The 13660-nt window shown below is 36.3% G+C and overlaps 1 protein-coding gene across 3 annotated transcripts in view; it reads left to right on the top strand.

The window, feature by feature from the left end:
* Window positions 1–13660, top strand: part of PFKP (phosphofructokinase, platelet) — a 64345-nt gene that overhangs the window by 14530 nt on the left and 36155 nt on the right. For all 3 annotated transcript variants that reach the window (XM_074193211.1, XM_074193210.1, XM_074193213.1), the window contains exons 3-11: window positions 1487–1676; window positions 2401–2566; window positions 3265–3309; window positions 3846–3954; window positions 4277–4372; window positions 6623–6715; window positions 7503–7628; window positions 9523–9587; window positions 11922–11991. In XM_074193211.1, the coding sequence (XP_074049312.1) occupies window positions 1487–1676; window positions 2401–2566; window positions 3265–3309; window positions 3846–3954; window positions 4277–4372; window positions 6623–6715; window positions 7503–7628; window positions 9523–9587; window positions 11922–11991 (960 nt within the window). The remainder of the gene's footprint in view (window positions 1–1486; window positions 1677–2400; window positions 2567–3264; window positions 3310–3845; window positions 3955–4276; window positions 4373–6622; window positions 6716–7502; window positions 7629–9522; window positions 9588–11921; window positions 11992–13660) is intronic.

The following is a 13660-nucleotide window of genomic DNA, read 5'->3' as shown; positions in this document are numbered from 1 at the left end:
TTAAAGAATCCCAGCTGATACCTTGAGTCTGAATACAAGCAAATTTTAAAATTTTTAAGTCTTTACTTTCATCTTTTATTCTATAATTCTGTCTCTTCTTGTCAAAAGAGAAAGTGGGGAAAAGAGAATTCAGAGCAGCAGTTGCCTCTCACTGGGAGATGCTTAATTAGGTTTTCAGTTGTGCCCAACTCTCCATGACCCCATTTGGAGTTTTCTTGGCAATGATAGTGTATTGGTTTTCCTTTTCCTTTTCTAGCAAACAGAATTAAGTGACTTGTCTAGAGTCCCATAGTTGGAATTTGGAGCCAGATTGGAATAGACATCTTCATGACTTCAGGACCACTCATTCTATCATTAGTTGCCCTATTGAATTAAATGCTGATGATCAAATATTATGAGATATTTTTCTCATATGACTGGAGTTATAGATTTCAAATCAACATTTATTTATTTATAATTACTTGGTCCTCCCAATGACTTAACCATGAGAATCTGTACCAATTAAAAAAACCTTTTAAATATATTTCAATTTGCTTTGCAGAGTCATAATTTACTTATTTATTGCAGTTATCAGAAGAGTACAATCATTTAACTATACTGGAAGTGTTGTTAGGTAATAAAAATTATTCTTCAGCAAATTTGAGCTTTTACCCTGGGGCAGACTGGGTGATAGTATGTATATGTGCACATAGAGAAAGGTCATTTAATTGATAGTGGGTTGCTTTTTTAAAAAAAATATATTTCTATGGTATTATGCCAACTTATTTTGAAAGGAATATTTCTAAAAGTCAGCATAAGATATATGCTTATCTGATATTTGTGCTTACATATGAGTGAATAAATGCATCCACATGTATGTGCTATTAAAGATTTATATCTCCTGGTACAAATAGCTTTCTCCATGCAAATGAATCTCTCTTTGGGCACAGGTATTCTGGAAAGATTGCAGGTACAGATTTACTTTTGCAAATTTAGTCATGTTAAATGAGCAGGGTATTTCAGTATTTAAAGAAGCCTCTATATAAATTTTTTTTTTGAAGTGAAGAATCTTTTTGTGCTATCAGTAACTGTTCTCTCTCTCAAAAAAAATTCCCTATAACAGAACAATTATCATGTAGTAAAATTGTAAGCAGCTCACTTGAGAGCTTCTATTGTCTTTATATCCCCCCCCATTTCTAATTCAATTTGTTGGATATAGTTGGTATTTAAATGTTGACTGAATGAATAGGATGAATGGATGGCAGCTTCCACACTTTTATCTTTTTATCATAATATAGTTCAAGAATCAAGATGGCTGACCACCTGAAAGGGGAAATTTCCATTTTCTGATAGTCTTTTGTGTGTGTGTGTGTGTGTGTGTGTGTGTGTGTGTGTGTGTGTGCATATATACTTCTGTCATATATATGCACACACACATACATAGGTGGGATAATGCATGTATCCATCTATTTAGAAGGAGGTAAATGAATGTGCTTTTTTCCCCCAGGGAGGAACAGTCATTGGCAGTGCACGTTGCAAAGCATTTCGTACCCGGGAAGGACGCTTACAAGCAGCTTATAACTTGATTCAAAAGGGAATCACTAACCTCTGTGTGATTGGTGGGGATGGAAGCTTAACAGGAGCCAACCTTTTCCGTGAAGAATGGAATGGACTGCTGGAAGAATTGTGCCGAACAGGTACATTTACACCTTTCTGTTGTCTTCTAGAAAATTAACCTTTCTAAACAGCACATTTGTCAGGACTTTGTCTTATCCTACTTACTCATTTAGATTATTCTTCTAAGGCATCTTAGTTATATCAGTCAGCTCACCAAATGCTTGATAGGATTGTGGCTTAAAAACTCAGACTTTTTGTCTTTGATATCTAATAATTCTGCAGAAGAATTTCTAAAAATCCTATTTATGGAATATAATGGAATTTATTTTCTTACAATCTATGCTTTATATGTAGATATATATATCCCTTTCTGTAATCCCATTTGGAATTTTCTTGGCAAAGACACTGGAGTAGTTTGCCATTTCCTTCTCCAGCTCATTTTATAGATGAGGAAACTGAGGCAAAGAGGGTTAAGTGACTTGCTCAGGTGGTAAGTGTTTGAGGCCAGATTTGAACTCAGATCCTCCTGACTCCAAGGCCGGTACTCTATGTACTGTATCACCTACCTGCCCTTTTATTATACCATTCTGATGAGCAGCTCATTCTGTGAATTTTTTGTATGTCTTTGTCAAGTCTTCTTTCCCCAAATTCTTGAAATTTTTCAAAAAAAATTTTGAGGATAAGGAGTTAATCTAAATGAGTAAATAATTTCTCACACAAGATCATTTTTCTTTAAACATTATGTTACTCCTGGAACATCTAGTGGCAGTCACCATGATGAACACTGTAAATATTTTTAAACAGGTAAAATTGAAAGTGAGACCGTGAAGAAATATGCCTACCTCAACATTGTGGGGATGGTGGGCTCTATAGACAATGACTTCTGTGGGACGGATATAACAATTGGTACCGACTCTGCTTTGCACAGAATCATTGAAGTCGTGGATGCCATCATGACCACTGCCCAGAGGTAAAAACATTAGAGAGAAATGAGCTTGGGGATAGAACTGGGCAAAGTAATTGCCCATATCTGAATGTTGGCAAAGCATGCCTAAGCAAATTGGAATGTCAGGTCACGAAAAGCCTACGATTCATGATATCCTAGTAACAACTTGAGTGTTTGAAAATATGAGAGTCAGAAAAATAGGGCTGTGTTTTTTTTTAATTTATTTTCCTTTTCTTCTTAGTCTCTAAGTCTCTTTTGTTAAGAAAATTTCACCAGCATTTTATTTTTTCACAGTCACCCAGGCACCCTATTTCTGGGTTCTTTTTGTAGGAATATGTACAATCAGTGGTTCTTTATATTGAAAATAAGGCTGTTCGTGAAAGTTTGTTCACTCCCCTGAAATAATCATAAGAAAATTTATAATTAGAATTTATAATTCTCAAATTCTGTGAATATGTTCTTAAAATCAAAAAAGTAAGTTTATGTTTTGAAAATGAATAGTTTTCAATGATATTGAGATACTCTTCATACCAGGTGATCTGAGGCATCTATTTGAATAAGCACAGATTTGTATTTGTAGATTTGGTCAGTTTATATATCTCTAGTGGTTGTAGAATTATGTTCTTACTTTTGACTTAATTTTGTAGCTTTCTCTTTTGTTTAATCATGACAGTGTTAAGGTTAATTATGTTTCGGTTTCCTATTTCCTTTTGTCTTAACAGCCACCAGAGGACCTTTGTTCTGGAGGTTATGGGAAGACACTGTGGGTATGTATTTAGAAAATAATATGCTTTAGAACACTAGAGATCACCATGTCTAAGTGTTGGCAGATTCACAACTAGAACTTGGGACTCTAGGTTCTCATTTGAGATGTGTTCCATCATACCATGCTCTTTGTATCCAATTCTGATCGGGTTGGTGTTCCTTTCATCAGAGTAGAGAAATCCCACCCATATCTTCTTATCCTGGGTAGTTTTTGTCCAAGTTTTCTCATAGATCTTTCTTTCTTTCTTTCTTTCTTTCTTTCTTTCTTTCTTTCTTTCTTTCTTTCTGTCTTTCTTTGACTGTTGAATTAGTTGTAATTTCAATTTTTTGAGGATTGTGATTTTCTATGATTGATAGCCATATTTAGCATCTTAGGAAAAGAAGATTTATGTGGGAATGATGGTTTGAGGTCCCCCTCTATAAATATCAAGGGTGTATAATAGGGATTTTTCCTAAATGCTGTCCCCTTGTTTAATATTCAGTCCAGTGCAATGTCCCCTACAAAGTGTAATGTCTGCTTTTGTTATTTCTTGAATAGGTATCTTGCTCTTGTAAGCGCTCTGGCTTGTGGTGCAGATTGGGTCTTTATTCCAGAATACCCACCTGAAGAAGGCTGGGAGAAGCATCTGTGTGATAGTTTATCAGAGGTGATAGATCATTTTAATGCCATTTGCTGTACATTTTGTCTTCAAATGTTCATGTATTTGAGTGGTACTTGCTATAATGAAATAGAAAAAGCATTTCCTTTTCCCCAGAAGTATCAGTAATTCATTTAGGCTAGTTAATGTGCCTTGCTTGTGAGTTGAGGGCTTATGAGTTCAGATTTTGCCTGAATATCCATTTGACTCTCCATTATCACCAAATATCCTAGTCAGAATGGTCCTGTTTTCTCTTTTCTTATCCTAATTCCTATTTAATGTTAAATGAAAAATGTCTTGGAAAAAAACACATATTTTTTCTCTCCCATAGACCCGTGCCCGCAAGAAGAGGTTGAACATCATAATTGTTGCAGAAGGGGCAATTGATAAACATAATAAACCTATTACTTCAGAGAAGGTTAAAGAAGTAAGTTGCTTCACCTTATTTCTCAAGCACAGATCTTAACAATAATTCTCTTTAAAGCACCCATGACTTTCTTTTATCCTAGCAGCTCCAGTGCCTAGCCTAGTACCTGCCATGATTTCATTAACAGATGACTCCCTGTTTCAAGGAATCTCTCCTTTTTTTTTTAAGGTTTTTGCAAGGCAGGGGGCATAAGGGGGCAGCTCATGGCGTAGTGGATAATGCACCTGCCCTGGAGTTTGGAGTACGTGGGTTCAAATCCGGTCTCAGACATTTAATAATTCCCTGTGTGGCCTTGGGCAAGCCACTTAACCCCATTTGCCTTACAAAAACTTAAAAAAAAAAGGTTTTTGCAAGGCAAATGGGATTAAGTGGCTTGCCCAAGGCCACACAGCTAGATAATTATTAAGTATCTAAGGTCAGATTTGAACTCAGGTACTCCTAACTCCTGGGCCAGTGGTGCTCTGTCCACTGCACCACCTAGCCACTCCCCACCTCGCCATTGTTTTATAGCTTAAATCTAAATAGCTCTTAAAGCTTTATAATATATATGTAATATAAAATATAAAACATACACACACACACATCTATATATAAATGTTAATAAGCCACATTTGATCATCCTTATGACCCTGTGAAGTAGGCACTATTGCTAACCCCAGTTTTTAGAATGTAGGTTAGTTCCTTCTCTGCAACTCATTCTGAAAATTGCCTAAATCTTAATGCACCTAAGGTCAAGGCACCTCTCTCCAATGCACCCAAAGTCAAACAATGGGACAAAGGCAGAGTTTGTTGGATTGAACTGTATTGCTGGAACATTTTGGTGTCCTCTCTTGCTTGGTTACCTTCTAGCCAAGAGGTCTTTCTGGGAAAAAAGCCATCTTGAGTTTATTGAAAGTGAATCACCATATTATTTGCAACTCTGAAGACGGAACTGGCAACAGTAGGCTTTTTTGTTGGACTGCCCTGGCTAGTACCCCACATTTATCAGTATAGACCTGCCTCCCCAGAGGCTTCTTAGTTCATCCTACAGGATTGCTGTTATTACAAGACTCCATGAAGGAAGCACAGGCAAACCTTGGAGGTAGTTAAAGCTATAGGATAGAGTGAGGCACAAGCCAGTCTGGGCTTCAGCCTCAACAACCTTCACAGTTTAAGTCTCCTTTGATCTTGTTAGTGATATAAAAAATCAACTTTTCTAAGCTGATTTTTTACTTTTTTACTGAGCACTTTATTTTTAACATAAATTGTACTGATATAAATTGAGTGTTACTGTTCTTAAAATGAACATTTTTTAATTTGGAAGATATTTGCCAATATTTCCAGGAAGTGATAAAATTCAGAATTTAAAAACAAATTCAGAAAGAATTAATATTCTTTCTACATAGAGTTCAATGACATTTTATAAGGTCTGTTTTGTTTTCCTATTCCATTGCAATGCATTTGAGCCAGCTAGGTACTCTGTAATCATAGACTGTTAGAGCTAGAAGGAACCAAGGGAAGAAGTAATCTAATCTCCTTTCACAGTTAAAGAAAAGAAACTGGAATAAAGTCTGTTGTACAGCATTGCTCTTCTAATTAGGAGAGGATTTTAGGAACTAGAATTGAGGTTTCCTGACTTATGGTACAGTGATCTTTCAGTTATTCCCTGATGCCTTAATAAACAACTGGTCTTTTATTTCATCAGCATCTATAATTTAGAAAACAAATCCTATACCACTGACTGAGGACCATGTTTCTAATGTTAAAGTCAGGATTTAAAGCTAAGTCTTCCTGATGCCAAGCCTAGTCCCAGTGAATGTTATGCTCCTTTTTAACATACTGTCTCATACATAGCTTTTAAAATATAAGGCAATTTAGATGATTAGAAGAAAATTTCCAAAGCTCTTAATTCTATTTTTGGAATAGTTTAATATAAGCTGTTGAATATTTTTAATATGTAACTTACTTTTTTACCAGCTTGGACTGAAAAAGAACAAGTTTGAATGGGGGTTTTTTAGTTTATTTTTCTTCGGGGGAAAACTAGAGAGTTTAAACTTTCCCTTGTTATATACATACATACATATACATATATACATACATATATATATGAGAAAGAGTTTTAAAAAACCAAAACTCTCAAAGTATGTCTTCTATTACTACATTTACTCTTACAGTTTTCATGACTACGTTACTACAGTAATTATTCAAATAACACACAACTCCCTGTTGCAATATTGTGTTTTCTCATTACTGTAATGAATTTTTCTGTAGCTTGTAGTTTCACAACTGGGATTTGATACTCGTGTGACAATCCTTGGACATGTCCAAAGAGGAGGAACTCCTTCTGCTTTTGACAGGATTCTGGTAAGTTTATAGGAGTAATCACTCTTTTTCATTCTGGCAATCTCCAAGAAAAAAATAATCTACTTTTGGCTATTCAAAGGAACCAGATCTCAACTTAGTAGGTAATTCTGCCTAACATTCAGGATGAGTTCCCTAATGGGGCCAATAGGCAAAGTGCCAAATAGTCCATTTCTGGTCAGGTTAAGAGCTTTGTTAACTGAGACATTAATGACTATTTGTGCTTATTTCAAAGCCAGCTTGAGACTAACCAGCTAAGAAAAGTAAAACAGACTTAAAGAGTACTAAGAGACCTTATAATTCATTACCACTGTAGCTTGGGTACCAGGTGAATGGTTCCTAGAAGACAGAATTATAATGGGGGTAGCTAAGGACTTGCTAAGAGATAAAAGGTAAGACAAGAGAATAAAATAAATTATAGATTATGGATTCTTGGTTTCATAGCCTTGCTTTATTTTCCTCATGAGGAATACTGAGTGAGACCTACCCTTTAAAAAAGGGTCAAAGACCATTAATGCATAAGAAAGGACTCTTAAAAAAATTAAAGGGAATAAGTCTAGTGAGAACACAGGCAGCTAACATATACTTTGTATCAGGAACAAGTTCCTGTGATTAGTTTATTCATGGGGATGTTTAGAACCTATATGTTGAGAAAAGTTGGTAAGGGCTTGAGATTGTAACTGCTTCCAAAGATTCTTATTAATAGAAGGCTCTACATTGACTTTTCCCAGATGTCCTTTTTAATAGGATGCTTTTGGGTCTCATGTTTATAATGTCATTTCACTTTCAGGCTAGTCGCTTGGGTGTGGATGCTGTAATAGCTCTTCTTGAGGCTACACCAGAAACTCCAGCCTGTGTTGTGTCTCTGTCTGGAAACAAGTCCGTGAGGCTGCCCCTGATGGAGTGTGTGCATATGGTGAGTTCTTGGGATGAGGCCAACTGGTACTTCCAGTTAACTGATTGGACTAGGAAGGTGATGGGTGATAATTAGTGCCTTTTACTAACTGAGCAGAACAATAATTTGAGTGAAGCTTTTCTGCCTTGTCATTCACTGAAAGTACAAAAAAGTAAATTGAAGTCTCCAAGATAATAATTAGTGGTCTAAAAGATATAGTAACAGCAATTTAATCATGAAACACAGCTCAATCCAAAGTAGTGTGAATAATTAATCTTGTGAAGTAGTTGCATATATTCAAAATTACTGTAAGTTTCAATTATCAAAAATATGATAATTGGTTCCACCCCAGTGGAAATTCTCAATGTGACTTCAAATAATACAGCCACTTCACAGGATTCATTATTCTCACTAATCGAAGTCTAACATTTTTAATTACTCTTTTGTGAAACTAGAGAGATTAATATCACTATTTAATTTTGTAATTTTCATCTGCATCTTCTTAGTTACAATCTGTGTGAGATACTTTAATAACCTCAACTAAATTAGTTGTTTTTTTTAGTCATTCTTCTCTTGGCATCTTTGGGTTTCCAAGTGGATGAGTCAGTAAAGATCAGTTCTGTTCTATTTCTGGGGGGATGGGACACCCACACGGAAAACAATTGGAGCTAATAGATTTGTACATGGATGAATCCATGGTCTTAACAGCATGGATATGCTTTTTACTGGTACGGGGTACAATCCTATAATTCCTCCTCATTTGGTACAATTCTTGTCTCTAACCCTCTGTAAATAGCCTGGCACAGTACCTTTCACAATACCAGCTCATATTGAAGAGTTGAATAGGACTGAATAGAACCAGTTCCCTGGTCAGAAGTGATTATAAAACATCAGGGAGCATCTTGGGCTTAGTGAAAGCACCAAAAGTTTTACAGTTGCAATCTAGTCAGCTAAAGTTCCTCTATTAAATCTTTTTTTTTTAGGTTTTTTTTTGCAAGGCAAATGGGGTTAAGTGGCTTGCCCAAGGCCACACAGTTAAGTAATTATTAAGTGTCTGAGGCCGGATTTGAACCCAGGTACTCCTGACTCCAAGGCCAGTGCTTTATCCACTGCGCCACCTAGCCACCCCTCCTCTATTAAATCTTAAAGCCATGTCCTTGCCCAGCAACAGCTGAAAAAGGCACAAATAAAATAGGTGACCCTATCTGCCTGCTCCCTTGGGGCAGGGGTGGGGAAGCTGCCAAATGACAATATTAATGATGATGCTCACCTCTGATTTCAAAAGCACTTGACATTTTTCAGAATCCTTATAAGACAGGTAAAATAGCATTGAAGTCACATTGGGGTCATTAGCATTAGCTACCACATCATCCCACACTTATATAAATAAGATAAGAGAGGGCTCTCTGGAATCATGTTAAATATGATCATGGTGACTATGTATGCGGTTTGCCACATCAGATGTTTAATATATAGGCTACCAAATCTGCCTACATTAACATTCTAAAAGAAAAAAGGAAGCAAACTGTTTTCTATTTGCAATCCCATTTGGGATTTTCTTCATAAAGATGAGGAAACTGGGGTGGCTAGGTGGCGCAGTGGATAAAGCAACAGCTGGAGTCAGGAGTACCTGGGTTCAAATCCGGTCTCATCTCAGACACTTAACAATTACTTAGCTGTGTGGCCTTGGGCAAGCCACTTAACCCCGTTTGCCTTGCAAAAAAAAAAATGAGGAAACTGATACACAAAGGGTCAAGTGGCTTGATCAGGCTTATACAGTAAATGTCTGAAGCCAGGTTTGAATTCACAAAGGTGAGTCTTCTAGCAGTCTATCTACTATGCCACTGCATTCCCAGTTAGGGAATATCTTATAGTTTCAGATTTTTAAACATGCTTTTACTGTTTTTGTTTTAAGACTCAAGAAGTTCAGAGGGCAATGGATAAAAGTCAATTTGATGAAGCTGTGAAGCTTCGAGGAAGGTGAGTTGATTTGGAGAGAGTCCAGAAGATTCCATTGCTATCCCTGGCCAAAACTCTCGTGCAAGAGACTCATGCCTTTCCAATGGTTCCCCTGGTTATTTAATGTGAATTATTTACTTAGGATTTGCATGGTTATGCTTTGAAATGGGTGTCAGAAAGGACAAATGACGTTCTGAACAATGACTAGTTGAAGAATGTTAAGAATTTATTGGAAGCTCCATTGTTGTAATCCTGTTGCAAGGCTTTAGAAAATGAATAGAAACAAATAGAATAACAGGGCTTCCAAGACTTGAGAGGCTGTCTAAGAAGAGGGACTCTTCTACGGTATCCTGGCTATGGAGCTGATAAAGCCAGGGTGAAAGCTTATAGGTAATCAGATTTTTGTTCAGGAAAGTTTTATGGTTTTATGAATGGATTATAAGACAATGGACCATTAGGTATGGAATCAAATTCACAAAAAAGAAGGGAAATGAGGGAATAGATGATACTATCAAAATTTCAAAGAGATTTAAGGAAACCCTATTGCCATGGTCTCTGAATCTTAAAGAAGCCTAAATTATCTGCTGTAAGTATGGGGATAAAAAAAGAAGTATTATATTAGGGATTTGAGTAAAAGGAAGAGGTTTGGAAATGTCTATTGAGATAGGGAATAAAAGAGAAGGATCATTGTACAGGTCCTTCCTGAGTTTATACCTCTAAATTTTCTCTGGATGAAATAAAGTTATTATTAGTAATTAGAGTAGTCTAAAAATGAAATGGGTGCCTTGTCCTCCTTACTGTAGGCCTTCCAGCAGAAATTAGATGTCATCAGGAATTTTGGAAATGTGACTGATTATGAATAGGACAGATGACAAAAGTAGACCTTTGAAGCAACAGGCCTAAGGGACTTCTCCCAAATTAGGAGGGTAACCTTGAGAAAATAACTTTTTGTAATTATATTAAATTACTTCCTTTCAAAGACTGTTCTGATATCCCTTCTCTCATATCCACTATTATTGATTTCAGTGGTCCCTTTTCTTTATCATATCTCCTAAACCCCTTCCCATTTAGGGCTTAGCTTCTTTCCCTGTCCCAGACTTTGTCTCACGACTGCTGTTAGTACTAGTCAGCATTTGAGTTTGGCTGAATGCTTCTATAGAGATAAGTTACTTCAAGGTCATTCATGGCTCTGTAAGGCCATAACCCCCCATCATCTACTCCAGCACATTCCTTCAGATTTGGTTGACTCTTCTATCTCACTTTGTTCTTCCTCCCTTATCTTTATGTTTTTTTTGGAAGATAAACTATTTCCTGACCCTTGGTCCACATTCTGGCTTTTTTCCTTTAATATATGTTCTTAGGCAAATCACTTTCTTTGTTTGATAATATGATAAATTAGGTCAATTAGGGTTGAATACAAGTCTCCCTGGAAAATCATATGTATGTCATAGATATATGGGGGACTGTGAGAATTCTTTTTTTTTAATACAAAGTAGAAACTCAACTCAATATTGAGTATCATGAGGCATTTATTCTTTTTTGTCCATTATTTTAATCATCTATTAATAAGCTGAACTAGATGACCTCTAAAGATTGTTAAGAGTTCAGTAAGACTGACTTTAGGATATTTTCTAGGAAATATCTGTTCATTCTCCCATTTTGACCATGTAATATTTTGTTTTTTTTTCTTTTTCTTTTTTTTTTAGGTTTTTTTTGGGGGCAAGGCAATGGGGTTAAGTGGCTTGCCCAAGGCCACACAGCTAAGTAATTATTAAATGTCTGAGGCCAGATTTGAACTCAGGTACTCCTGACTCTAGGGCCGGTGCTCTATCCACTGTGCCACCTAGTCGTCCCAACCACATAATATTTTGACAGGATTTTTGGAAATGAACAGGCACAACAACAACCACTACTAAAATATAAAATGCCCATATCCTATTATTATTTGTTATTATAAATAGGAAAGGGAGGTCAGAGGAGAAAGAAGATGAGCATTAAGTGTTTACTGTTTACTAGGCAGTATACTGAATAATTTTCCTTATCTCATTTGATACTCAAAACAACCCTGGAATAAACATGCTGTTACTAGCCCCTTTTTACAGTTGAGGAAATTAAACAGGTTGAGTGACTTGCCTGGAGTCATATACCTATTAGGTGACTGAGTCAGATTTGAATTTGGGTCTTCCCAATTCCAGGCCCAGCCCTATCCACTGCTGCACCACCTATCTTTGAAGACATAATATGTTGAAATATCCTTAGTATAATATGGAGGCTAGGTCTGTTTTATTTCAAGTATTTTAAAATGATGATAAAAAGAATTTTTTATTTTTGTTTTTGTTTTTGTCTTTTTTTTAGGAGCTTTGAGAACAACCTAAACACCTATAAATTGCTTTCTCAAAAAAAACCGGATTCAGAGCTTCCAAAGGTAGGTACAGGGGCAGCTAGGTGGCACAGTGGGGGCAGCTAGATGGTGCAGTGGAAAGAGCACTGGCCCTGGAGTCAGGAGGCCCTGAGTTCAAATCCAGCCTCAGACACATAATAATTACCTAGCTCTGTGACCTTGGGCAAATCACTTAACCCTACTGCCTTAAAAAACCGGAAAAAAAAAACAAAGGTAGGTGGTGTTGTGAGATCAAGGCCAGAGGTCAGGATCATGACATTCAGGGGAGAGGGAAATTGAATAGCTGAAGCAGTTTGGATGGGAGGAATACCCGTGACCTTGGGGTCACAAGGAAGGTGTCATTAACTCCAAGAAGTTAAATATACCATTTTTTACATGAGTAGTATATATTTTTTACAATAAGATGTAAAGACAATTTTCAACAACTATTTTTTTATGACTTTGAATTCCATATTTTTCTCCCTCTCCTTCCCACTTCTAAAGAAGACAAGCAACTGGATAAAGATTGTACATGTGCAAACATGTTAATATATTTCCATATTGGTCTTTTTGTGAAAGAAGAAACAGAAAAAAAGGAAAATACACACTTAAAAAAGTGAAACTATGCTGATTTCACATGTCTCTATTTTATAAATACTATATAAGTAGCCATCATGCACTGTAATTGATCAAGATGCAATTTGTTGCTAATATTTTACAAATAAAATTTAAAAATCTTTGTAAAAGGAAATTATTGAGCCTGCCTCCATTGTGTAATAATGGAGAGCAGACCTTGTTCTAAAGCATGACTCAGTGATAACTGCATCATACACCTCTATAATTGTGTTATCTTGAATGTCATGGGGCATATGATTGTGCGTATCTTGAAAAGATAGTAAGAGAGCATAAGTTAGAAATAGACTAAAAAGTAAATATGACTGTATCTGAGTTCTGAATGAGCATTTTTTCTAAAAAATGGGTTACTTGTCATCTCTGGTACCTTGCTCATTAGGTAGCTGACTCATCTTTGAACTAGAAGTAACAATATGCTGGGAAACTGTCCAACACCAACCTTTTTTCCAACTCTTTGTGTCTGTAGGATTTTCCCTGTGGCAAAGGGCTGTATTAGCCAAGTGCTGTTGGAGAGATTAAAGAAAGCACTATTGTCAAGGTCTTTGTTCTTAAAATGGAAATAGAAAAGAGCTTTTGTTAGATGTAACATAGAACTCCAGACATTATTTAGTTATATCTAGTGCCATTTCCTCACCCACAGGGAAAAACTAAAGAACCTAAGACTTATGACATTGAATTTGATTGTAAGGGGGCAGCTAGGTGGCATTGTGGAGTGGCCCTGGAGTCAGGAGGACCTTAGTTAAAATCCTGCCTCAGACAATAATTGCCTAGCTGGTGACCTTGGGCAAGTCACTTAACCCCATTGCCTTAAATAAATAAAACTTTAAAAGATTCAAAGAAGTTGGCTGTAGTTGAGAATTTAAAATATTCTGAAATTGATCCTTCAGAAAATCAATAGAAGTGGGCAGAGAAGTCTATTGAAATATTGGATAACTGGGCTTAATCCATCCTCTCTAAATAGTTATAAGCCTTTTTCTGGATCTAGTGTAAAGTTGGAAAATGTCACCCTCATTTACCCCATTTGTTACTCTATTTCAGCAATGTCAGTCAAAGCAATTCTTTTGTTTTCGTAAGGTAATAA

Source organism: Macrotis lagotis, chromosome 7 (assembly GCF_037893015.1).
Source record: "Macrotis lagotis isolate mMagLag1 chromosome 7, bilby.v1.9.chrom.fasta, whole genome shotgun sequence".
NCBI classification, from domain to species: Eukaryota; Metazoa; Chordata; class Mammalia; order Peramelemorphia; family Peramelidae; genus Macrotis; species Macrotis lagotis.
This window is presented reverse-complemented; position numbering and strand designations above follow the sequence as displayed.